The sequence below is a fragment of the Aulostomus chinensis genome, chromosome 4 (genome assembly GCF_037954235.1).
Source record: "Aulostomus chinensis isolate RoL2024-O1b breed Wild chromosome 4, RoL_Achi_v1.0, whole genome shotgun sequence".
Lineage (NCBI taxonomy): Eukaryota > Metazoa > Chordata > Actinopteri > Syngnathiformes > Aulostomidae > Aulostomus > Aulostomus chinensis.
In genome coordinates, this window is record NC_141323.1 from 7351790 (window position 1) to 7378142 (window position 26353).

The window sequence follows — 26353 nt, forward strand, 5'->3', positions numbered from 1 at the left end:
CAGATCAGAGGAGCTCGTCTTTGATGTTGTTCTCAGGTCCCGGACCACAGGGGCCCATACAGTTCCAGCGTTGTCTGTTTTGTTGTGTTTCTATGTAAGTTCAGTCATTAATCTGCTTGTCTCGCACCCTCGCTCTGCTGCAACTGTTTTCCACAAGTTTCCTTTCCTTGTCCACATAAAAATGACCAGTGGTGTCGCATAAAACTGTCTAACAACTTGTTTACGTGCTTTTCTACACCGATTTATTCACTTACAGTGTGAGTTAAAGGACCCCCCCCCCCCCCCCCCGACAGCGTGTGAGTCAATGACATGAATGTGTTTTAGTTCACGTCCCGTATTTGGTCCATTTTCTTCCACTCCTCAAATGAACCACACCAGGTTCCACTGGCACCATCTGCGCCGGCCAGTGAAACGCAGCAGGGTTCTATTAAGCATCAAAGAGCTCAGGAGGAAAAGGGGGCTTGAAAGGTTCTGTGCTGGTCCTGGGTTTAGGGTCTGGCCTGGACCAGGGGGAGGGGGGCTCTGAGCACGACTTGATCTGCTCCCAGTAACAGTCAGTGTAAATCACTGGAACCCATAAACTCCAGTGGGACCCTGGTCCAGTCCGAACCTTCTCACCGCTTCTTGTGCTACACCTGCACCGGCCGTCAGACCAACACAACCAGATTCAACATTCATGAAGTCAACAAAGTGGTGTTTGTGGGCCTGGTGCAGCACTCAAAAATGAAGAAATATCAAGAACAAACCCCAGAAACAGAAGTTAAGCAGGTGTGTGAAGGCTGAGTGCTGGTGCATGGAGGTGGAGCTGGTGATGACCAGTACATTCTTCCACCCGGGGGTGTCAAACTGATCCTGGACGGCGCCGTGGGGCTGCAGGTTTTCATTCCAACCGAGCAACACCTGAATCTACTTAAATCAATCAAGCTGTGTCCTCACAGCTCATTGGTTGGATCAGGTGTTGCTTGGTTGGAATGAAAACCTGCAGCCCCACGGCGCCGTCCAGGATCAGTTTGACACCTGTGATACACGCAGCCCGCCGTGGTACCTGCAGGACTGCGGAGTGATGGAGGGTCTTGGCCTCCACCCCTCCTTCATCCTCTCTTTTCAACAGTGCAACATCTCTAAAACCTCCTGCCCTTCTTCTAAAAACATGGAGTGGATTGGTATGTGAAGTAGTTTGCTATTTGACCGCAGAAATTCTCCAGGAAGAGAGAGAGAGTCATGAGAGGAGTGGGAAGGCTGAGTGCAGAGCCGCTGGATGGAGCCAGCAGGGTCAAGCAGGGGTTAGATGAAGGTCAGAAGCCGCAAGACTGATGATGCGTACGACAAAAACATCTGCAGTTCACCTGGATCATCAAGACTCTGATGTGTTTGTGACTCGGCATGTTGACTTGACCTCGTGACGTGTGATCTGTTCCACAAACACCAGCAGCCCGCTGAAGTAGGAACATCTGCGATCTACATCAAACTCATCCAGAAGACTGAAATGTTTGATTGTGTTGAGTTTGTGAGGTGTGTGTCTGCAGCGCTGCACCACACACTCCTGGATTTCACCTGGAGTTTCTGAAGTCCAGCCTACTTCGGGCAGAACAGTTTCTAAGTTAGATTTCCTTCTGAGGTGTAGTTTTATTGAATCTCTTTCAACAAACATGAGTCAACTTCAAATTTCGGCCTCCTCAGCACTTCGGGCCCATAGGGAATGTGTGTGCTGAGCTCTGCTAGAGAAACAGCAGCTGGGCAGGTGAGCTCCAGTAACCATGAGCCCCTGTTTGTTTTGGGATCAGCTCCGGCAATTTTCACAAGTCCCAGCAAACCATCACCGTGCAATGCACAAGAACATTTTCCTGAAGGAAGATTGTATTTTCATGCAGACTCACACTCTCAAACTTTCACTAACTCGACCCTCCTCTCTACTCGCCTCACATCTCCGTTTGGTTTGCGTTAACTCTTTCTTCCCTTTTCAACACAGGAGCGACTTTAACCAGAGACTTTTTCATGCTCCTCCATCCCACAGTGTCACCAGTTCTTGAGTTGTTGCAAAGAGCCTCTGCTGGAAATGAAACTGGATGATATCTTTGAAAACTGGGTTTCGTGGTGTGATGTCTTTGTGTGTGTGTTGACTGGGGGTGTCGTCATTTTCCGAATCCTCACTGAACTTGACTTTCCATTTCCAAGTTGTGTGTTTCTTTAAAGTGAGCAGACAGATGTGATCGTATCTGCATTCAAATGAAAGATCATGAATTTGTGCCCTGTTCATTTTTGCCTTTTTCCTTTTTACTGACATTTCTGACTGTGTCAACAAATGTGGACCATTGGCCACAGTTTCCTCAGTGATGTCAACCCAGCAGCCGCAGCACGCCGGGCGTCAGCGAGGCTTCCGGCCAGCACGCTGCTCTTCTTTACATATGATTATGGTCAGATTGGCTCTCATGGCATCATCAAGGTTAATGGTTGTTGTGTATCCAACTGTTGCTCCGTGAACCGTCGCGTCTTCTGTGCCGTCGCCGGCCTGAGTCAGGAGATGTGATCCTGATACACATGGTTCTGGTGCAGACATGGAACCAGGACTCCGTCGAAGGGGCCCTCAGCTGTCCGAGTGTTTCGGAGTATAATTGAAGTTAAACTCACAAGGTGGAATAGTTCCTGGCTGCTGGTTTCAGAGAGGATGAGGTTCTAGCTCTCCCTCTGGCCGCTCCGTGGTGGCTTGGCTGCAGCAACGACTTGCTAATGCTAACAGACTCGTGGCAGCGTGGCGGGACACAAGACACATCCTGAGAGGTGGACAGAGAACAAAAGAGCACAACCAAAATGTCAACTCACCCCCTTTGATTCCTACACTCAGACTTTAACGTCACTTCCATCAGTTCCAGATTTAGACTGGAGAAGGTGACACCCCCAGTGATGACACTCACCTGTCTATGTGACCTCACAGTTTGTGTGCAGGGGTCACATATTAACACCCCCTCTTTGCTTTTTGCCCACCATCTGCAGAGACCTGCGCTGTCAACAACGGCGGCTGTGACAGGACATGTAAAGACACGGCCACAGGGGTGCGCTGCAGCTGCCCAGTGGGATTCACCCTGCAGCCTGACGGCAAGACTTGCAAAGGTCAGTGGCTGCGAGTCTGCATGTGTGCGAGGGGCACGTCTGGGGTTCGAGGGGCGGGGGGGTCTACCTGAGTCTGCCCCTCCATGAGTGATCTGGAGCCAAACACAACATCGCCATCTGCTTCTCCTTCAACCACACAGAGCTCCAGTTGTGGTCACTGCTGTCGTTGTTGTTGTTGATTTTGCTGCTGACCGTTTCTCCACTTCCGACAGCCCGCCAGTGACGTCAATGAAGGTGGTCCGAGGAGAGGGCCACCGCAGCGTGGGCCCAAACATCCTAAACAGATTATTATAGCATTCTGGCTCTCCTCTAAACAAACAGCCCGCTGACGGAGGCTGACCTGTGGGCTGAAGCGCAGGCAAACTCAGGCAGAGCTACTTTTTCCCCTCAGAGCTGACAAAGAAGAAGTAAGAGAAGTGAGAGGAGGCAGACGGAGGCCCACCGTCACTCGCCGCTCTTCCATCCAGCTCTCTTTATCTGCATTCTCCATTCGTGCAGAACTAGACTTCAGGGGGAAACACAGAGATCTAATACATCTTTAAATATCACTAAAGTTTGTGTAGTGATGAAAGACACTTGAATCTACGCAAGGGAAGAAACGCTGACCTGCTTCAGTCAGGTGGGGGTCGACTGTTGCCAGGGAAAGCATAGCTGCCGTCGTCACAGTTCAACCCTCCACTGGCCTTGTGTGAGGTTTGACTGGTGCCCTTAATGACGTCATCAGTCAAGGGAATACTGAGCGCCACCTACTGCTCACCTCCATCAACATCCAAATGCACATTTCTTTTGTGTAACTTTTAAAAGCTTTAGAAAGAAACCTGACAACATCCAAGTGGCTCAAGCATGAGCTGAGGAGGGAGCTGCAGTGTCCCAGGAGACTCTGGGGGGTCAGGCAGGAACCGCACTCTCAGATCCTTTCTTACTTGGTAGATAAAGGCAATTTAAAATGAACTGTGTTCACAGTTTGGTTTTCATTTCAATGTTCTGTAACTCAGGAGCAACAGAAATGGTTCTGAAGAACACAGAAGAATTTGGCAGCTTAGCTAGGAGGAGTACGCCTGCTGGTTCCTGCAAGGTCTCATATGAATGGAACTGGAACCTACGGGGAGCGGCCTGAAACTGCTCTCATACTGGTCTTGCAATGGTCCTTGGTGGTGAGTCCTTCTTGAGTCTGTGGTTGATCCTATCACCCTGGTGGGTCTCCCAGGTCCGGGGTTACTGGGTGTACACAGTCGCTGCTTCTGTGTGCGCTGTTGTGTTTCTGCATGAAATATTGTTGGACCAACTGAAGAAGCTTCAGCGCCCACTGATGGACAGGTGGCATTAATCAAGATGAAAGGATTGAGGTCAGGTTTGAGGTGTGGAGGAGAAGAATGGAACATTCAGGGTTTGGGCTTGGTGTTGACCAGACGCAGGTGTTTTCATTGCTGGTTTCAAACTGGTTCACTGGCTTCAACCTTCACCTACAACTGCCTGGTCCTCTTGTGTCTGTCAGCTGAGGAGTCATTCATGTTATTTACGTCAATGTTAATTTCAATTTGGAAATTTAAAGGGTTAAGAATCTTTCACAGATTATTTCTAGTCGTAAACTCATCGAATGCACTCAGTAAAATCTCTTACTGAGTGCCAGCAGTTCCTACGAGGTGGACGCGTGTCCCTCTCTCCCTCTCTGTAGGATGGAGGGATGGAGCGGAGAGGCGCTTTGCTGCTCAGCCAGGCCCACATGTGACAAACATGTTCGAGGACGTACAGGAGTCGTCATAGCAACGAGGTGTAGGTCACATGACTGGATCGCCTGTTTGGCGAACGGGAACCTTGTGTGATGTGAGCATGCGCCTATAAATTGTATAATACTGCCTGTGTGTGTGTGTGTGTGTGTGTGTGTGTGTGTGTGTTCTGGAGTTTGTGTGAAATGAGTGTGGCTGTTTGAAAATGTGGCATGTAAGTGTGTGAATCCTGGAGCCAGAACTTTCTGGGGCCTGCCAGGCAGACAACGTGTCGGCAAACCTTGAGATGTTTGAACAGTGAGGCCCATTCTGGCCGCTGCCTCTCTCCCTCCTCGCCACTCACACACTCGTCTAGCACCATCCAGCTGCAGATGCTGTAAATACAGGGCAAGGCACACAGCTCGAGGACAGAAGAGAGCAGCAGTGTCGAGTGGAGAGAGAGGGGCACAAACAACGTCCCATCTGAAGCAATAAGCAGGGTAATGATCATTTTAACAGTACAATGGCTGAGTTTTACCATGAAGGGAACACAACCGAAAACCCTGTAAATGTTCTGTTCAAGGTCATAGCGGAAGACAGGAGGTGCATGTTCATGTCGTCATGAGGAAGACCACCAGGCTCCAGCAAGCCTTCATCACCTGCTGCTCTCAGGTTCACTTCCTCGCGGCCTCAGCAGGTGATTTGTGGTCCTGACAGGACCTCACGGTGACGAGGCCGTCAGTGTTCCGGACCTCGTTTGTTCGGGGAAGATGGATATGAGAGCAGTCCAGCTGTGCCCCTCCCACTTAATTTGGCTGTGGAGAAGCTGCAGGGCTTCATAAATCCCACCGCAGGTCTGAGGGGAGCTGAGAGACGGGGAGCAGGCTGCCGCCATCGATCAGAATCTATCACTCAGGCGCGCGCGCGCGCGCACACACACACACACACACACACACACACACTCTGTATTGAATCGTCAAAGCAACCGCCATGGTAACTGAGGCCAGCCTGCATTCTTTCCTTCTAAAGCTAGCAAGCTTTTGCAGTTACAGTAAGTAGAAGTCAGTTAGCCACCTTCCTCTCTAATTAGCATCATCAGCGGCTAAGAGCTCGATGGTTGCGACCAGTATTGTTAGTGATATTATGACTATATATTAGTATATTTCTATACTCTCAGGTCAGTTGTTGACTGATCAGTTTCTTCAGCATCAAGAGTGGGTTTTTTGCTGCTCTTTCAAAATGAACCTGGACAAAGTGCTGTGTGTGCCTGCACATTAGTCACACGCTAACACGCTAGCAACACTGACTGCTGCCCAACAAGTCTGCTGGAGACTTCACGTAACCGTGTTAACAGATCACACAGGTGATGGTGGCCATCTTCAACTGATCAATATTTCCAGGTGTGTGTGTGTGTGTGTGTGTGTGTGTGTGTGTGTGTGTGTGTGTGTGTGTGTGTGTGTGTGTGTGTGGACTCCTGCGGTACATGTGAACTGTCATGTTAGCAGTCTATTAAAGTGCTTGAGCAGGTTGGTGGTCAGCAGCAAGACAGGAGGCGTCATGATGTTTCAGCTGATCCACATCCCTCTCTGTCTGTCTGTCTCTGTCTCTCTCTGTCTGTCTGTCTCTGTCGTGTCTTGTCCGTCATAATTGTTTAGTATCAGATATGTGGGACAAGTGTAAAACCCTCAGTCTGATCAAGGCTCTTTCATGTGTGCTGACTGATGAGACGCTTCAGTCCCTCAGGGTGACAGACAAGTTGCCAGGAGGCGGAACTTCACTCCAGCGCAACGTCTGATCAGACATGGGACTCTGGACACGTGCACGTGTGTCGGTGGTATTATTCACCCCCCTTGCTCCTCAGCAACACGTCTCCCTTCATTCACCTCTGTGACTCATCGAAAAATCAGAAAAATCATAATTGAGCAATTTATTGATTCCATAAATGTGGTGATTTACTTCGGACCAACCTGAGAGCACGTGACAGGTGAATCTACCCCTGTGGTGTTGCTACTGCAGGTCTGTCAGGATCTCCTAGTGCACAAGTGAAGCAACGTCAGGTCGTCTGAAATGAGGGTATTCCAGTTTAAACCAGTTTCAGGTGACAAATATTGGAAAAGTGTGTTTTGCTTGTGTCCTTGAGCGCCTCTCATGAGACCCTCAGCAGCAGCTGTGCTCATCATCATTTGTAGTAAGAGGCACAGACATGGAGAAGACCTGCTCAGGCAGACCTGGTCGTGATGTCATAGCCCCACTTTGACAGTCTTGAGGACAGGATCAGCCTCACCTTACGTGACTGGAGCCTGGACCCAATCACCGGCTGCAGGGCTGTGTGTAGAAGTGTGTGTCCCCTGCACACACGGCGTGTTTGTTATTCAACAGAATCAAGCGCTGGGTTGTTTAATACCTGAATAAATACACGCTGCCCCACAGCCTGATGTCTGCTCGTCTCCAGCGGCGCAGGAAACCGATTCTCTCCATGAAAACTAGATCCCCTCCACTTCATCCAGAATTATTTGTGGAGGCTGAGGCTGCCTCCTGGCCTGATGTCTGTTCTCTCCACCTGCGAAGAAAACAAACACTCTCCAAGAAAACTGGATCCCCTGTACTCAGTCTGTAATTATTTGTAGAGTTTTGGGTTTCTGCAAATGTATTTCATTTAATTGCTTTTTACTGCAAATATTTGGTCAAACTACAAAACTCCTCTGCTGTGTGCAGCTCTTGCCTCCAGGCTACGAGCTGCACATTCCTACAGCCAAATCCAAGTGCAGTTTAAGGGACAAGTTTGTTTGCTTCAGTCTATTTTTCCCCTGAGACCTTAAAGAAGAGTGGTAGATAAGAGCTTGACCCTGCGCCAGCTCTGTAGGAGCTCCTATGAAGGAGGCCCAGATTTCTTCTGCCCACCGTGTCCGTGTACAGGCCAGGACCTCTGTGGCCTTTGGCTGAGCCTCCCGTCTCTTCCCTCCTTGGGATTTATTCAGAATCTAGTGACTCTGGGCTCCACAAGCACACAAGTTCCCAGGTTCATTTGGATTAAAAGAGGTGCAACAGGCTGTCCTTGGAACCAGGTCGCAGAAGCTGCCGAGACGCACAGAAGAAGCAGGTCCACAAACGCCACGAGCCCAAGACTCCGCCCTCCGGTACCCAGCATGGTTGCATGCTGCACTGGAGTTTGGCACAAAGAGAGTTTCGCCCTCCCCACACGGTTCAGAGTCCAAGATGACTCAGACCAGTCAAGGACGCTGGCTGGCGTGATGGCAGCCATGTTGGTGTGGGCCAGGCTGGCCGGCGTGGGTGTGTTCAGGCTCAGTATCAACCGCTAAAAAAGCAACTTTCACTTCCAGTGTTTGGGAGGGAAATGAACGTCTTGATGGGTCCACTCTTGATCAAAAGCTCCTTCTGCTTTTCCCCTCTTGTCATGACTTGGCTGTGATTGGCTGAGCAGCGTCACATGCTGGTCCAGTGAAACACTAATATTCCTCCATAATCTGTTGCTTGTGACATCAGGAGATGTGAGTGAATGAGTGAGTGATTTTTAGGTGTTTATTATTTCAAAAGGCTTGAAAAATGGTGCCTGTGGTTAAATAATAACAATAAGAGAGAAGATTCAGCATGGATGAACCACCGTCCCTCTGAGTGCCTGTGCACGTCCCAGGATGGTGGGGGGTGGGGGTGGGGGCAGCTTCTGGAATCAGTTTTCTCATTCCAAACAATGGGCTAGTGAACTAGCGAGGGGGTGGGTTTCCGCCTCCCTCTCTTCTGGCCCTCAGCCTCATCTGTGGTCATTTCACGGCAGAAATATCTGTGTTGGAAGAGAAATGAATCTCTGAGGATGGAGCCGTAGATTCAATTGTAGTTCAGTTTTTATACTTTTTCTCAGTAGCAGGAACATCCTCCACGTCAGCGTCGCACCACGGATGAGCTGAAGGAGACGTCCTGTAGGTGTCCGTGTCCCTGACAGCCCTCCTGTTCCTCTGCGCGAAGCTTCTGCTGCCTTTTACTCAGGATTTCTCATTCAATTGTTTTCCTTTTGTATCGAAGTGATGAAATTATCTGTGTTGAAATTCCTGAGATGTTCTGGAGGTCTTTGCCTTGTGTGAAGGGGATGATGATGATATCACGTTTCATTCCAGAGGTGGTGACGTTTCTCTCACTCTCTTCTTCTCCAGACATCGATGAATGCCAGGAGAACAACGGAGGCTGTGATCACTTCTGCAGGAACACAGTCGGCTCGTTTGAATGCAGCTGCCAGAAAGGTCATAAGCTCCTGACTGATGAGCGGACGTGCCAAGGTCGGTGAGGGGTGATGAACATTCACACAGATAACGATTGTGCTGTGATCAGATTGTCACTCATTAATGTCCCACGTCCAAGGAGAGAGAACCCACGGTCACCGTTAACGAGCTGCGATCAGCAGCATTATTAACCAGAAAGCACTTATTTGCACATTTTTCTGGTTGACCTGGAAAGTAGTGGACAAGGAACTCAGAGTGCTACAGATCTAGAGTTCTGATGAAGGCTGACTGATGCAGAAATTCAAAGTACCACCGTTGGCCCTGATGCTGATATAAAGCTCATAGTTCATGTACAAGAACGTTCTTTTTCTCAATCAGTTAGGCAGTCGAAGGGGGCGGCCCGGTGGAGCAGTGGTCCTCCCTGTGGCCCCCCAGCAAGAGGGTTGTGGGTGGAGCCCCGGCTGCAGCACGGGGTCTTTCTGGGTGAGTCTCCATGTTCTCCCTGTTCCTGCTGGGTTCTCTCTGGTACTCCAGCTTCCTCCACAGTCCAAAGACATCAAGAGGGACCAGGTTAATCCAGACTCTAAATTGACCGTAGGCGTGGCTGGGAGAGCCAATGGTTGTCTGTCTCTATGTGTTGGCCCTGCCATGGACTGGTGACCTGTCCAGGGGGAAGGCTGCTGGGATAGGCTCCACCCCCACCACCCTCAACAGGAGGAGAGGGAGAACATGGAGGGATGGAGGGAGGGATGATGGATGGGTGGATGGATGGATGGATGATGGCTGGAGGGATGATGGATGGGTGGATGGATGATGGATGGATGGATGGATGATGGATGGATGGATGATGGATGGGTGGATGGATGGATGTATGATGGCTGGAGGGATGATGGATGGGTGGATGGATGATGGATGGATGGATGTATGATGGATGGATGGATGATGGATGGGTGGATGGATGGATGGATGGATGGATGATGGATGGATGGATGATGGATGGATGGATGGATGGATGGATGGATGATGGATGGATGGACGGATGATGGATGATGGATGGATGGATGGATGATGGATGGATGGATGGATGGATGGATGGATGATGGATGGATGGACGGATGATGGATGATGGATGGATGGATGGATGATGGATGGATGGATGGATGGATGGATGGATGATGGATGGATGGACGGATGATGGATGATGGATGGATGGATGGATGATGGATGGATGGATGGATGGATGGATGGATGATGGATGGATGGACGGATGATGGATGATGGATGGATGGATGGATGATGGATGGATGGATGGATGGATGGATGATGGATGGATGGATGATGGATGGATGAAGGTAGTCAAAGGCCTCCAGCACTAATCGTACCACCAGCACGTCTTGTTCTCAAGCTCAACAATCATCACATCATGTCAACATCACATAGAAAACACACACACACCCACACACACACACACACACACACACACACACACACACACACACACACACACCTGGATCCTGACACTGTTTTGTGGGTTTGGTGTGGATGATGACAGCAGCAGGTGTGTGTTGCGTGGTCCTGATGTCATCAGATCATGTGATGAGATGGTGATTAGGTAACACAGATGTTGGTGGATCTGACCCAGGTGTAGGGGTGGAGTTTCGACTGAGAGAGCCAATGGGAGATGATTTTCTCTTTCATAAATTCAAAGGTTTAAAATCTCTTTGGTGGTGGTTCTGGTTTTAGTTTGCTTACTTTCTTCCTCATTTGTTCCAGAGAAATTCTCCCCATAGTCATACATGTAGCGTGTGCCAAGGTAGAGCGTCCCAGGCAGGACGACACGTCAGCCAATCAGGAACTCAGTGTCTCTCAACACCACCTGAAGCAGCTGCAGTTCGCCTCTGTGTCCTGGTCTCTTTGAGCCAGCACTTGAGGACAAGCTGGGAATGTGGACAGTTGCTTGGAGTGTTGACACAGCCAACATGGAGGCTGTAGCAACTTCCTCCACATGACAAACGCCATCACATACCTCTGCTACTGGTAGCTATGGTTGAGAGGACTGGGACACACCAGGTGGGGCTGCTGCAGGACAACTACACACAGGACTACACACTGTCGTACTGCATCTGTGCAGGCTAGCGGTGTAGTACTGCATTTGTGTAGTACTGCTGGTGTTCGGGTGAATCAGGATGAGCTGCTTGCTGCCTGCTGTCCTGCTGCTAACTGGATGGTTTGTCCTCTCAACTGTCTTCCTGGTGTCCTGAACATCAGAATGTCCTCCCACTGGATGGAAACAGCGGTGGGACACAACATGTGCATTCTAAGTCAGGATGATTCCAAGCAGGTGTGAACTGCTGCCATTTCTTGCTGGTGTGCTCAGTAAGCCTTCGGCTGAGGCTGCAACCCCAACGGCTTTTCAGTCAGGTGGTGTTCAAGCAGCCTCAGAAACCCAGACGTCCATGAAGAGCTGTCCCGTCCGAGGAGAAACTAGTTGGTCCGCACAGACGTTGTTGTAACAGCTCAGGCCAGGTTCAGGGTGTGGAATATTGTTCCTCCACCACACAGCTTCTGAGCCTTGTGTGAGCTTCGTCCTCCATGTGGACAGATGTTCTGGTGTTGTAGGATCCTCACAACCAGAACCCTGCATGTGATAGTACCAGAACATTTTCAAAGAGCTTCCAGCTGGACGACTTGGCTCCATCAGTTTTCTGACCATCTGGTGGTGTAGTTTGGTAGGAATGATGTTTGTTTACTTTTCACAACTTTCCTACTTCTCTGTTCCAATGTTTTAATGTCAGATATTGATGAGTGTTCCTTTGAGAGAACCTGCGACCATACCTGCATCAACTACCCCGGCAGCTTTGAGTGCCTCTGCAACAGAGGTTATATTCTCTATGGCCTCACTCACTGTGGAGGTGAGGAATACCTGTGTTTGTGTGTGTGTGTGTGTAATTTGTTTTCAAGAGAAAGTTTGTAAAATATCAATAAATGAAAACTTAACACCAAGTGAAACAGTTCACAAGAACTAAGAACCCAGAAAAGGAGAGCAGACGCCGCCGCCGTGCTTGTGATGTTCTGAAGTGTTATCAGCTCAGTATACTGAACTACCGAGATAAGATGGGTCAGTCAGTCAGAACTGTTCTGTGTGGTTGTGTGTCAGACATCGATGAGTGCAGCATCAGCAACGGGAGCTGTGAGTTCGGCTGCATCAATACTCAGGGCAGCTACGAGTGCGTGTGTCCACCGGGACAGAAACTCCACTGGAACAAGAAAGACTGTATCGGTGAGCTCCCACTGTGTGTGTGTGTTTGTGTGTGTGCGCGTGTATGCGTGTATGCGTGCGCCATGCTGATACAACTCTGTTTCTAGAAGGAGTCAAGTGTCTGACCAATGGGAAGGCAGCGCCCCGAGCCCAGCTGACCTGTGTCAAGAACAGCGGGGCTGAGGTTTGTTCGCTGTCCTGCCCCTCCAACGCTCTCTTCCTCGCAGGTACACACAAACGCATTTTGTGGGTTTTTTTTACCCTTAAGAGAACAAACGACTCAATTCCAGATTTTTAGTCCCATAGTCCAACATCACATTGACATTATCATGAAGATCCACACCCGCAGTGATGCAGGTGTGAAGAAAGTCAGACTGTAAATCACTGTTTAACATCGGAACATCCAAGTCTTTTATGGTGGTGTTTCATGCTGTCACCATCTACAAGTACAGTGTTGGGGTGCGCGCTCACACTCACACACACACACACACACACACATACACACACACACACACACACACACACACTCACACACACACACACACACACACATACACACACACACACACACACACACACACACACACTCACACACACACACACATACACACACACACACACACACACAGAGCTATGTTACATGTCATACAATCATTTCTCATGAGAGCTGTGTGGATGAATATTTTTCAGTTGAGTTTGTAGTAGAGAGTGATTTTTTTAATGCCTGTTCTCGTGTGTGTGCGTGCGTGCGTGCGTGTGTGTGTGTGTGTGTGTCACAGACTCAGAGAATAGCTACACACTGAGCTGCGGAGTGCCCATCCAGCCGGGTAGAGCTGCTCAGAAGAGGAATGCCACTGCTGCCTTGCCCTCGTGTGCCGGTGGCTGATGTTTCTATCCTTCTAGGAATATACGATACTTCCTCAATCATAACCAACCTAAAAAGAGTCCCAACTGATGAGGGGAACAAAGTTAAGAAAGAATGAAAGCGAACATTCACGTCTCTTATCTTAATGATGTCATTTCTTGTGTTTGTGAATGAAGACACTCTGGTGCCGCCCATCAAACAGAAGGCCCGCTTCAAGATCAAGGACGCCAAGTGTCATTTGAGACCTCGCAACAAAGACAGACACAGAGATTCATCCAAGCAGACCCTGCAAGGTGATGACTCGCACGGTGGATCAGAACACAGAGGTTCAGGAAGCCAGGCCTCCCCACTCCCAGCCCTCCTGCATAACACGAAAACTTCCCAGCTTCTTCTCAGGAGCTGCTGGGACCCTGCTGCTATGGAGGATGTCATGATTCATGAATGTGTGGTATCTCAAATGTCTACCTGAGCACAGTCCGTTCACCTTTCCCCTCTGATGTCTGTCTTTGCTCCTGGAAGAAGGCTCCTTCCCCTGCACCGACGACTGCCAGGTGACTTTTGTCAACCTCAAATGCGACTCATCCAAGAGACGCCGGCGTGGGCGCAAGTCTCCTTCAAAAGAGGTTTCCCACATCACAGCAGAGTTTGAGATGGAGATGAAGGAGGAGGAAGCTTCAGGTGTCGTGTTGTCTTCTACCTGTACATACACGCCCCCTTTCATATGCACTCAAACATGTGGATCTTCTCAGTTTTTCAACTGGAAAGATATTAATTCATGTTAAAATGTCACAACAACTTCAGTCTTGATGATGGCAATATAAAGTATGCAGTAGTAGTAGTAGTGCCAGACCACACAGGTACATATACATCACTGAAAGTAATGGAAGTATATAGAATACAGGACTCAAGCAGAGGAGAATCAGTCCGTTTGTGTGCTGCTGACCTGCAGACTCCTGTAATGTGGACTGTGTGAGGGAGAGGATGAAGCAGAAGCTGCAGAGTGCCATGCGAACTCTCCGCAAATCCATCAACAAACAGCAGTTCTACATCCAGTTCTCTGGAACCGAGTACGAGGTGGCGCAGAAACCATCCAAGGTAGCTGAGGGCACTGAGGCCTGCAGCACCGGACAAGTCCTGCGAGACGGGAAGTGTGGTAAGACGGGAGCCTCGTGAACAGAATCTCTTGTAGCTGCGGACAGTTTCCCTGGAGAACTGACATCTGGCCTTGTTCCCAGTGAGCTGCGGTGCTGGAACGTTCTACAGCGGGGAGCTGGAGCAGTGTGTCCAGTGTCCCCCCGGTACCTACCAGGACACGGTGGGTCAGCTGTCCTGTGAGCCGTGCCCCACGACTGAGGGACAGGGCATCGCTGGTGCCAAGAATGTGTCTCAGTGTGGAGGTAGGTCCCCCCAGCAGCAGCACACCACATCATTCTTTACCACTTTAATGGGGTGAATGGGGGGGGGGGTGACTCACCATCTAACCTGAATGTTATGGATACAATGCAACCTTGGCCTAATAAACATGGGAGGTGGGAGATTTCCAGAGGGTGGGGGCTGCCACACTGGAGGCTCAGTTCCCAAAGCTTCACCAGCTGCTGCTGAAGCACAGAACCAAGTCTGAGGAGCGTGGTGATGGAGCGGGTCGGACCGGTACTGGGGGGCAGGGTATGGAGGGATTTGTTGGTCAGGTGGAGTTTAGAAGAGCTCAGTACCTGACCAAGGGCCGGTGGGGTGTGTGTGTGTGTGTGTGTGTGTGTGTGTGTGTGTGTGTGTGTGTGTGTGTGTGTGTGTGTGTGTGTGTGTGTGTGTGTTGGTGGTGGAGGTGGCGGTGGTGGTGGTGGTGGGGTACTACTACTGAGCTACTACTACTGTTTACTTGCTACTACTACTTTTTACTTACTATTACTGTTGTTTACTTGCTACTACTCTTATTTGCATGCTACTACTCTTATTTACATGCTACTACTGTTCTTTACTTGCTACTACTGTTGTTTACATGCTACTACTGTTGTGTACTTGCTGCTACTGTTGTTTACATGCTACTACTGTTGTGTACTTGCTGCTACTGTTGTTTACATGCTACTACCACTCTTTACTTGCTACTACTGTTTACTTGCTACTACTGTTTACCTGCTACTACTGTTTACCTGCTACTACTGTTTACATGCTACTACTGTTTACCTGCTACTACTGTTAACCTGCTACTACTGTTTACCTGCTACTACTGTTTACCTGCTACTACTGTTTACCTGCTACTACTGTTGTTTACATGCTACTACTGTTTACCTGCTACTACTGTTTACTTGCTACTACTACTTTTTACTTGCTACTACTGTTTACTTGCTACTACTACTTTTTACATGCTACTACTGTTTACATGCTACTCCTGTTTACATGCTACTACTGTTTACTTGCTACTACTACTTTTTACTTGCTACTACTGTTTACTTGCTACTACTACTTTTTACTTGCTACTACTCTTGTTTACATTCTACTACTGTTCTTTACGTGCTACTACTGTTTACGTGCTACTACTGTTTACATGCTACTACTGTTTACTTGCTACTACTACTTTTTACTTGCTACTACTCTTGTTTACATTCTACTACTGTTCTTTACGTGCTACTACTGCTGTAGTCTCCTCCACTGCTGTGCAGCTGAAAATACATATCAAAAAACATAAGTACCTTCAGGCTCAGGCCCTAATAAGTCAAAGACAAAAATAGGAGTATCTGCTGAGAGGAGGAGGAGGAGGAGGAGTAACAGGAGGGAGGAGTGGAGCTGAGGTGGAATCAGACCAGTCAGAACACCAACATGATAACTGGGAGCACTGGGCAGCACTCAGACATAGGGGTGCTCTGATTGGTGGATCCCAGGGCTGTAGCCGTCCCACACATGTTCCTGATCTGGGATCAGGCTGACACACCTTCCTCTCAACAGGGGTCACAACCCCACACATCCCAGTGAGACATTGATGAGTGACAGCTGCCACTCACAGCAACCTGCCAGTCTAGAACAGTGATTCAGAAGCAGGAGAGTAAAGTTAGGCCTGAGGACGCCATCCCTCTGAACCTGGACCTCATTCTGTTACACTGGGATGGTTCACCGTCTCTTCTGTGATGATGACAGGGCTGGTTTGTCTAGTTTTTGGGGAATTCTTGTCATCGGCCTTTCAACATACTTGGAGAGCTTTTGCAGCTGTGCAGGAGTGGAGTTTTCACACTGGCTGCTCCATTTGCAGCACATGCATGACAGAGTGACATGGCACCATCTGGTGGTCAAGTATGCAACTGCAGGGTAAATGTGCCCCTCGCCACACCAGGAAGAAACTTTACACTTTGAGTTTTTCTCTCAAATCTGAAACCACAGAAAGCGCTGAAGAGCTTGCAGGAACAGAGTAAAAGATTCACAGGTTGTCTTCGGTCCTCCTCAGGTCAGTGTCCAGCAGGTCACTTCTCTGCTGATGGATTCAGTCCCTGCCAGCCGTGTCCGCTGGGCTCCTACCAGCCAGAGCTGGGTCGTGTCCTCTGCTTCTCCTGTGGGGGAGGTTTGATGACCAAGCACGAAGCATCTGTGTCCTTCAGGGACTGTGAGGCTAAAGGTGAAGCAATGTGTGTGTGTGTGTGTGTGTGTGTGTGTGTGTGTGTGTGTGTGTGTGTGTGTGTGTACGTGTACTTTACATTGTAACATTGTACTTACTGTTAGATGTCTTGAACGACAACAAACCTGCCCAATCTCGTTCATCTAACAAGTTCATCGTCTGGTTTAATCCACGTCTTCTTAATCCAAACGGATTCTAAGAAATCCACGAACACTTCGATTCAGTGCAAATCAAGATAAAGCCGTTCTGTTCCACTCCTGCCAGTGTAGCATCCCAACTGGGCCCTGTGTGTATGTGTACAGTGACTTCTCCCTCTTATTCATCAGTGCACTGTGCTCCTGGTCATTACTACAATTCCAGTACCCACCGCTGCATCCGCTGCCCAGCAGGAACCTATCAGTCTGAGTTTGGGCAGAACTACTGCATCACCTGCCCCGGGAACACCACCACGGACTTTGATGGTGCCACCAACGTCTCCCACTGCAAAAGTAAGACTGCTCAGTGTTCAGATTTCTGCTGGACAGATGATCTGAGACACACACATGCAGCGGGAACATGATCATGAGGTGTTGCTTTCCCCCTAGACCAGCTGTGTGGCGGGGAGCTGGGCGAGTACACGGGCTACATTGAGTCTCCCAACTACCCGGGAGACTACCCGTCCAACGTGGACTGCGTCTGGACTATCAACCCACCACACAAGAGGCGGATTCTCATTGTGGTACCAGAAATATTCCTCCCCATCGAGGATGAATGTGGAGATGTGCTGGTCATGAGAAAGAGCGGTAAACACACTCTTTGATACTTTTAGAAACTACATCACCCATCACTCCATCTACTACAAGTCTCAGTGTAGGCGGCTCATGTTGATCACAAAAACTGTGAGGCGTGTATGAGGTGTGTGAGGTGTTTATATGGTGTGAAGCGTGTATAAGGTGTGTATAAAGGGTGTGAGGTGTGTGTCGATGGAGAGTGACCATTGGATACTCCTGTGTCTTCTGGAGCCCCCCCTCACCTGGGTTACCAGTCAGAGCACCACCCAGTGTACGCCTGTAGCATCACCACCTGTCAGCAGCAAACCAGTACCTGTTAATGCCACTCTCCAAAACAGAGAGTGTGTGTGTGTGTGTGTGTGTGTGTGTGTGTGCGCATGTGTGTGTGTGTGTGTGCGCATGTGCGTGAGCGAGTGTGTGTGTGTGTGTGTGTGCGTGCGCATGTGCGTGAGCGAGTGTGTGTGTGTGTGTGTGTGTGTGTGTGTGTGTGCGCGCGCGCGCGTGTTCCTTCCTCCTGAAACACACGAGGTGTGTGTTGTTGAGGGCGTAGCTCCTCCGGTGTGTTGACACCAGCCGGTCCTGCCCTGTGTGCTTCAGCCCTGCCCACCTCCATCACCACCTACGAGACGTGTCAGACCTACGAGCGCCCCATCGCCTTCACCTCGCGCTCTCGCAAACTCTGGATCCAGTTCAAGTCCAATGAGGGCAACAGTGGCAAAGGTTTCCAGGTGCCATACGTCACCTATGACGGTGAGTCAGCGGCAGCACCTGTGTGTCACGTGGCGTTCTGTGTACAGACTCAGAGTGAACGTGCTGAGCTTGTGCCCAACCTGGTTGTGTTCCAGAGGACTACCAGCAGCTGATAGAGGACATAGTGAGGGACGGCCGGCTCTACGCCTCTGAGAACCACCAGGAAATACTGAAGGTAACGTCTTGTTCTGCTGCGTCTGTCTCCGTCCTCCCAGACAGACAACTGCATGTGGGTGGGGTTTAGACCACACGCCACTTTCAGATTACTGCTCAGACGTCAAATGTCCGTATCCATAAGTTTCTCCTTCCGTTGTTCATGACACGCCCTTTGGGTCAGGACAGGTTACCCACTAACGGTCCATGTGTCCTCCCCCAGGACAAAAAGCTCATAAAGGCCTTGTTTGACGTGCTGGCCCACCCCCAGAACTACTTCAGGTACACAGCACAGGAGTCCAAAGAGATGTTCCCTCGCTCCTTCATCAAGCTGCTGCGCTCCAAAGTCACCAGGTTCCTACGGCCGTACAAATAGAGGCGTCCTGCCTGGGAGGCCCAGTTCACCCCACCCAGCGTCTGGCGCCAGTCTAGCTCGTCACATGATGTCATCCCTCATCCTTTTATCTTGTACTATATAACCCCCCCCCCCCCCAATGCTGCTCTTTCCCAGTTTGACCCGTGTGTTTCAAAGACCTGTGAACATGTTCGAAGGTACACTGTGCATTTTTCTACACGTAGAAGTAGACGTGTGGCAGCGCTACGACGGTGTACAAAGACATCGGTACTTTTCCCAAAGAAAACCCAGTTTCCTAGCGTCACACACTTGTCATTACTCAGCATTTTGGTTCATTTGTGAATGTTTTACTGATCAGAAAAGAACACACATGAAACGTGACCTGCTCATGAAGCTCTTTCTTGTTCACTTAAAAGGTTCAACAAATCTGCATTTTAGCTCAGCATTAAAAATGTAAATTAATAGTTCTTCCAGCCTGTAAAGCACAAGCAGAGGCCCCTGGTTGCACAGGAAGCATACTGGTCAAACACCTTCTCCGTCTGCCCCGGACACCTGCACCCTCTCTAACTACCGGCAGCATTCTTTCTTTCTCTTCATGTGTTTCACTTTGCTTTACTTTGTTTTAATTTTCTATATTTCTACTCAACATGTCAGAGGCCCCCACAGATGTTATAGATTTGTAGAAAGAGTGTACATGCACAGGTGCACCGCGCTCTGTGCAGCCGCGTGTCCTGAACTGGGTTTTTATACTGGTCCCTGACGTGCACCAGACTGAACCAGAGGACATCAGTGCACTAACACGTGGAGGTGGGAAATGGAATGGAAGCAACATTTGAGAGTGAACATGAGTGTCTCGGTGGGTGGGATGGCAGCGCTGGGGTCTGGACTGTAGTACTTAAAATGAAAAAGATAGACGTAGTCCGAAGAGAACCCTGCAGTAACAGACGTTACTTTAGAGACACGAATGTGATGGAACTAATATTTGGAACATTAATTGCACTTGAATCTCCTTTTTTAAACGGTAGGAAAAAGATCTTAATCACACATTTGTTACCTGCTATGTTGGTGTCTCATACGGTGGTGAGAAGAGAGGAGAGGAGCTCGGCCTGCTGTCTCTGCCCCCTCTGCTCAGGGTACGTGTCCAAGCCTGAGACTGGGGTTCTACTCATGCACACACAGACACAGCAGAGAACTGTCCTGGGTCCTGGGTCCTCCAGGTACTCGCTGGTCCTCGCAGTCCTCGCTGGTCCTCATGGTCCTCGCTGGTCCTCCTGGTCCTCACTGGTCCTCATGGTCCTCCTGGTCCTCATGGTCCTCCTGGTCCTCATGGTCCTCCTTTCTCCACCTTGTCATTAGCAGCCAGAGCGATGGCCTCTTATATGACGGCACTATTAAAAACTATAACCCTGTGTTTTCGTACTAAAAACATCTGCACCCATCCAGATGCAGTCTCCTTCATTAACTCCATGTCCGTGTTCGTAATGTGCTTTAGTTTTTAGAATCAAGCTGAGAGTTTCAGTCTCTTTCACACTGCTACTTGTTGTCTCACCACATGAAAGATGGACCGTGTCTGCACAGCGTGGCTGGACAGGAGAAGCTGGAGTGTCGTGACCCGAGTGTTTGTCTGGCGGTAGATGTGGCGTAGTGGCGTGCGGGAGAGTGTCCGTAGCACTTGCACCTTCGACTGAAAGCCGGTGGACTTTTTCTTGTTGTCTTATGATACAAAACATGCCGAGAGATGGAACAGGAAGTGGGGCTGATGACTCCTGCCTGCTGCTGCGGGAGCTTGTTGTCTTTGTGCCGGGCAGAAAGAAGACAGCCACGTCTCTGCTGGAGGTTCTGACCTGCTAACCCTGTTTACTGAGGAGAATCTTCCAAAGACAAAGTCCTAAAAGCGTCCCACCGTCCTCAGGTCAGCACACAAGAGACCAGGTGCACTGAGGGTCAACCTGCACGTGCTCGGTACTTGGTAACTGCTTTTCTCTGACATTTTGTGTCTTATGAAATAAAAAGTCTTGGTTTAGGGTTTAAATCAAGACAGTGAATCCATCAACAGCCTCGTCAGGATGAAGCACGTTCTGAAGTTTCCTTCCTGCCAAGAAATTCCACTAAAAGTCCAGTTCAGTCAAGTAGATTCTACTTAAAAAGAAAAGTGATGTCATGACACTCAACCAACAGAGACCTAGGGACACGTTCTGTCAATGACGTTAGTTTGAGGAGAGAGAGAGAGAGAGAGAGAGAGAGAGAGAGGGGTCGAGGCAGGGGGACCAGGACACGGACAGAACCCATGCACATGCAGCAGTCTGGACTCTTGACAGGCTTTCGGTTCTATGATGGCTTCAGCCGTATTTCTGGAGCTGCTCATGTCTCCTCACCAGACTGGGTCAGTGGTCCTTGAAGCCCTTACGGCTTTCATGGCGGGTCCAAACATCACGACAGGTCATCTGTGAACTAAACGCTGACTCAGTGTTTCAGTGGCGTCTGACGTGGCCTCCAGCTACGACTGTCACTCTGCCACTGGCTCCTGCTCCAGGCATCCCTCTGACTGCTCATAGACGCTTGTGACAATAAGCAGAGTTTGTTTCTCAGCAGTTGTTTCGGGGGGGGGGGGGGGTGTCACCTAGCCCCCTAGCCCCCTAGCCCCCTTGGTTCAGCCTGGGGCGGGGTTGGTCCTCAGTACCCACCTTGACAGCTAATGACAAGTTCCTAAGTCGCTAAGTCCCTCCTCCTCATGCATTTATCCGTTCTACTGAAGGGGGCGGAGGTAGAACTGAACATCTGGCACAGCGGGGGGGCAGGAGAGCAAGCAGCCAGGCTGAGGAAGCTCTGCTTCCACTGTAGACATAGGAAGGCTGACTGGGTCAGCAGCTCGCTGTGGTGGAGACTGACACCGAGCTAACGGGTCAGACTGGAGCAAAGCCCCACACCAGATGAAGCTGAAACAAGAGTCTTCGTCCTGGACTTCGCTCTGACTGCCATTTTCAAGGCTCCGTCACTTCCTGAGACTGCTGGTTGCCGTAGGGACAGAGAGGAACAAGGCATGTCAAGCTTTGGTTCACACACAATAATTGTTAATCCAGAACAGAAAACCCAAAATGTAGAATACCAGCAGATACACGCCATACCTCATCTTCACCCTCGCGCCGCCCCGCTGCACACTGGCATGTGTTGCTCCTCTGCTTCACCCTGCAGCCTAGACGATTCCACATGACATCATCATGTATGAGGAAGGTCTGCAGTCACACCAAATACTCAACTTGTGACCTGTAGCAGGCGACAAGGCGGGTCTGTGAACTGCCCGGAGACACCAACTTCCTTCCTCTATGAGGTCATCAACAAGTTTGTGGAGTCGTTGGCTTCTCCAGGAGCGCCATGGCTGAGAGGCGGATGCCTCTGCTGCTCTGTGGCTCCCTGCAGTTCCTGCTCCTATCACTGGATCGTCTCCAGAACCCCCAGATCAGAGCGACAGACGGGGTTTGTCAGGCTGGTTGTGGTGCGGTCTACTTCCTGGTAGAGAGGGACACGCGTTAGTGTTACGACAAAGTGAGATGGAAATGTATCGTTGATTTGGTTTTTTTGAGAATGTATTTGTTTGTGTGTGTGTGTGTGTGTGTGTCTGAGAGAGAGAAACACTAGGTTGTGTGTATCTGTTTACAAGCAGTGAGATTAATGGGTTTCTGTAATAGACCAACTGACTGTTCCCGTGTGTGTGTGTGTGTGTGTGTGTGTGTGTGTGTGTGTGTACTTTACTACATCTTGTAGAGGGATTGTTGTAACATGTTAGTTCTTTGTACCCAAAGAGAGAAGATATAACAGTGTTTTGCATTGTTTGGTTCATGAAACTCAAATAAAACAATAGCAGAAAATCAACTGCGTGTCTGTTGTTTGTGTCTTTTGTGTCTCTGTTTATCCGTTGTGTGTCTCTGTTTGTCTCTGTTGTGCGTCTGTTGTGTCTCTGTTTTTCTCTTTTGTGCGTCTGTTTCTCTGTTGTGTCTCTGTGTGTTGTGTGTCTGTTGTGCGTCTGTTGTTTCTCAGTTGTGTCTCTGTTTCTCTGTTGTGTCTGTTGTGCATCTTTTGTGTCTGTTTCTCTGTTGTGTGTGTCGTGTCTCTGTTATGTCTCTCTTTCTCTGTTTTGTCTCTGTTTCTCTGTTGAGTCTCTGTTTCTGTTTTGTCTCTGTTGTTTTTCTGTTGTGTGTTGTGTCTCTGTTGTTTCTGTGTTGTGTCTCTGTTGTGTCTGTTTCTCTGTTTTGTCTCTGTTGTTTCTCTGTTGTGTGTGTTGTGTCTCTGTTTCTCTGTTGTGTCTCTGTTGTGTCTGTTTCTCTGTTGTGTCTCTGTTTCTCTGTTATGTCTCTGTTTGTCTCTGTTGTGTGTCTGTTTAAGCTATAATCTTCTCTGCTTCTCATATTTTGTTCTCTGCCTTCTGCTTCTGGACGTCCGGTTCTAACATGGCAGGGATTTCCTCCACAGAGCTGCTGATGTCACCACGCCAGGGTCAGACGTCCGTGATGTCAGGACGTTGCTGCTGATGACCGCTCTGGGCTTCATGTGGCGCCGCGTTGTCTTTGCTGTTCTGCTGATGTTTCTGTCCTCCATCAGTGACCAGGACCTACTTCTAAACTGTGTGCCGCTCTGTTCCTCCGTCTGCCCTCACACCTGCTGCCGTGTGCCTCACTAGTACTGCGAGTACTATCAACCTGAGTGTAAAAGATATACTAGTACTATCAACCTGAATGAAAAAGATAAACTAGTACTATCAACCTTACTGTAAAAGATATAATAGTACTATAAACCTGAGTGTAAAAGAGACACTCGTACAATCAACCTGACCGTAAAAGATATACCAGTACTCAGTAGTACTATCAGCCTTACTGTAAAAGATATACTAGTACTATCAACCTGAATGTAAAAGATATGCTAGTACTCAGTAGTACTATCAACCTGAATGTAAAAGATATACTAGTACTCAGTCGTACTATCAACCTGAATGTAAAAGATATAATAGTACTATCAACCTGAATGTAAAAGATATAATAGTACTTACTTGTACTATCAACCTGAATGTAAAAGATATACTAGTACTCAGTCGTACTATCAAACTGAATGTAAAAGATATAATAGTACTATCAACCTGAATGTAAAAGATATAATAGTACTTACTTGTACTATCAACCTGAATGTAAAAGATATACTAGTACTCAGCAGTACTATCAACCTGAATGTAAAAGATATAATAGTACTATCAACCTGAACGTAAAAGGTAATAGTACTCAGTGGTACTATCAACCTGAATGTAAAAGATATAATAGTACTATCATCCTGAATGTAAAAGATATAATAGTACTTACTAGTACCATCAACCTGAAAATAAAAGATATAATAGTACTATCAACCTAAATGTAAAACATATACTAGAAGTCAGTAGTACTATCAACCTAAATGTAAAAGATATACTAGAACTCAGTAGTACTATCAACCTGAATGTAAAAGATATAATACTACTATCAACCTAAATGTAAACGATATACTAGACCTCAGTAGAACTATCAACCTGAATGTAAAAGATATAATAGTACTTAGTAGTACCATCAACCTGAATGTAAAAGATATATGAGAACTCAGTAGTACTATCAACCTGAATGTAAAAGATATACTAGAACTCAGTCGTACTATCCACCTAAATGTAAAAGATATAATTGTACTGTCAACCTGAATGTAAAAGATATTATAGTACTTATTAGTACTATCAACCGGAATGTAAAAGATATAATCGTACTCAATAGTACTATCAACCTGAATGTAAAAGATATAATAGTACTTTCAACCTAAATGTAAAAGATATACTTGAACTCAGTAGTACGATCAGCCTAAATGTAAAAGATATACTAGACCTCAGTAGTACCATCAACCTGAATGTTAAATATATAAAAGTGCTCAGTAGTACTATCAACCTGAATGTAAAAGATATGATAGTACTATCAACCTGAATGTAAAAGATATACTAGTACTCAGTCATACTATCAACCTGAATGTAAAAGATATAATAGTACTTAGTAGTACGATCAACCTGAATGTAAAAGATATAATAGCACTTAGTGGTACTATCAACCTGAATGTAAAAGATATATTAGTACTTAGTGGAACTATCAACCTGAATGTAAAAGATATAATAGTACTTAGTGATACTATCAACCTGAATGTAAAAGATATAATAGTACTATCAACCTGAATGTAAAAGATATAATAGTACTATCAAACTGAATGTAAAAGATAGAATAGGACTTAGTTGTACTATCAAACTGAATGTAAAAGATATAATAGTACTTAGTGGTACCATCTACCTGAATGTAAAAGATATAATAGTACTTAGTGGTACTATCAACCGGAATGTAAAAGATATAATCGTACTCAGTAGTACTATCAACCTGAATGTAAAAGATATAATAGTACTTTCAACCTAAATGTAAAAGATATACTTGAACTCAGTAGTACAATCAGCCTGAATGTAAAAGATATACTAGAACTCAGTAGTACTATCAACCTAAATGTAAAAGATATACTAGAACTCAGTAGTACTATCAACCTGAATGTAAAAGATATAATAGTACTATCAACCGAAATGTAAAAGATATACTAGACCTCAGTAGTACCATCAACCTGAATGTTAAATATATAATAGTGCTCAGTAGTACTATCAACCTGAATGTAAAAGATTTAATAGTACTGAGTAGTACTATCAACCCTTATGTAAAAGATATAATAGTACTATCAACCTGAATGTAAAAGATATACTCGTACTCAGTCATACTATCAACCTGAATGTAAAAGATATAATAGTACTATCAAACTGAATGTAAAAGATATATTAGTACTTAGTAGTACTATCAACCTGAATGTAAAAGATAATAGTACTTAGTGGTACTATCAACCTGAATGTAAAAGATATAATATCACTTTGTGGTACTATCAACCTGAATGTAAAATATACACTCGTACTTAGTGGTACTATCAACCTGAATGTAAAAGATATAATAGTACTATCAACCTGAATGTAAAAGATATAATAGTACTTAGCAGTCCTATCAACCTGAATGTAAAAGATATACTCATTTTCAGTAGTACTATCAACCTGAATGTAAAAGATATAATAGTACTATCAACCTGAATGTAAAAGATATACTAGTACTCAGTCATACTATCAACCTGAATGTAAAAGATATAATAGTACTATCAAACTGAATGGAAAAGATATAATAGTACTTAGTAGTACTATCAACCTGAATGTAAAAGATATAATAGCACTTAGTGGTACTATCAACCTGAATGTAAAAGATATATTAGTACTTCGTGGTACTATCAACCTGAATGTAAAAGATATAATAAAACTTAGTGGTACTATCAACCTGAATGTAAAAGATATACTAGTAATATCAACGTGAATGTAAAAGATATAATAGTACTATCAAACTGAATGTAAAAGATATAATAGTACTTAGTTGTACTATCAAACTGAATGTAAAAGATATAATAGTACTTAGTGGTACCATCAACCTGAAT

At 47.3% G+C, this 26353-nt stretch overlaps 1 protein-coding gene across 6 annotated transcripts in view; it reads left to right on the forward strand.

Annotated features, from left to right (window-relative positions):
• The window catches only part of scube1 (signal peptide, CUB domain, EGF-like 1), a 74317-nt gene extending 51670 nt beyond the window's left edge, over nucleotides 1–22647 (forward strand). For 2 of the 6 annotated variants that reach the window (XM_086201371.1, XM_086201374.1), the window contains 16 exons: nucleotides 2992–3108; nucleotides 8981–9103; nucleotides 11842–11958; nucleotides 12204–12326; nucleotides 12413–12532; nucleotides 13085–13183; nucleotides 13347–13463; nucleotides 13690–13848; nucleotides 14120–14323; nucleotides 14406–14567; nucleotides 16604–16771; nucleotides 17098–17259; nucleotides 17356–17553; nucleotides 18139–18291; nucleotides 18387–18466; nucleotides 18668–22647. In XM_086201371.1, coding sequence (XP_086057497.1) covers nucleotides 2992–3108; nucleotides 8981–9103; nucleotides 11842–11958; nucleotides 12204–12326; nucleotides 12413–12532; nucleotides 13085–13183; nucleotides 13347–13463; nucleotides 13690–13848; nucleotides 14120–14323; nucleotides 14406–14567; nucleotides 16604–16771; nucleotides 17098–17259; nucleotides 17356–17553; nucleotides 18139–18291; nucleotides 18387–18466; nucleotides 18668–18820 — 2255 coding nt within the window. In that variant the 3' untranslated portion in view covers nucleotides 18821–22647. Of the gene's footprint in view, nucleotides 1–2991; nucleotides 3109–8980; nucleotides 9104–11841; nucleotides 11959–12203; nucleotides 12327–12412; nucleotides 12533–13084; nucleotides 13184–13346; nucleotides 13464–13689; nucleotides 13849–14119; nucleotides 14324–14405; nucleotides 14568–16603; nucleotides 16772–17097; nucleotides 17260–17355; nucleotides 17554–18138; nucleotides 18292–18386; nucleotides 18467–18667 lie in introns of those variants that run through there. The other 4 variants (XM_086201372.1, XM_086201375.1, XM_086201373.1 and 1 more) reach the window with 3 other exon arrangements.
• Nucleotides 22648–26353: the final 3706 nt, after the last annotated feature.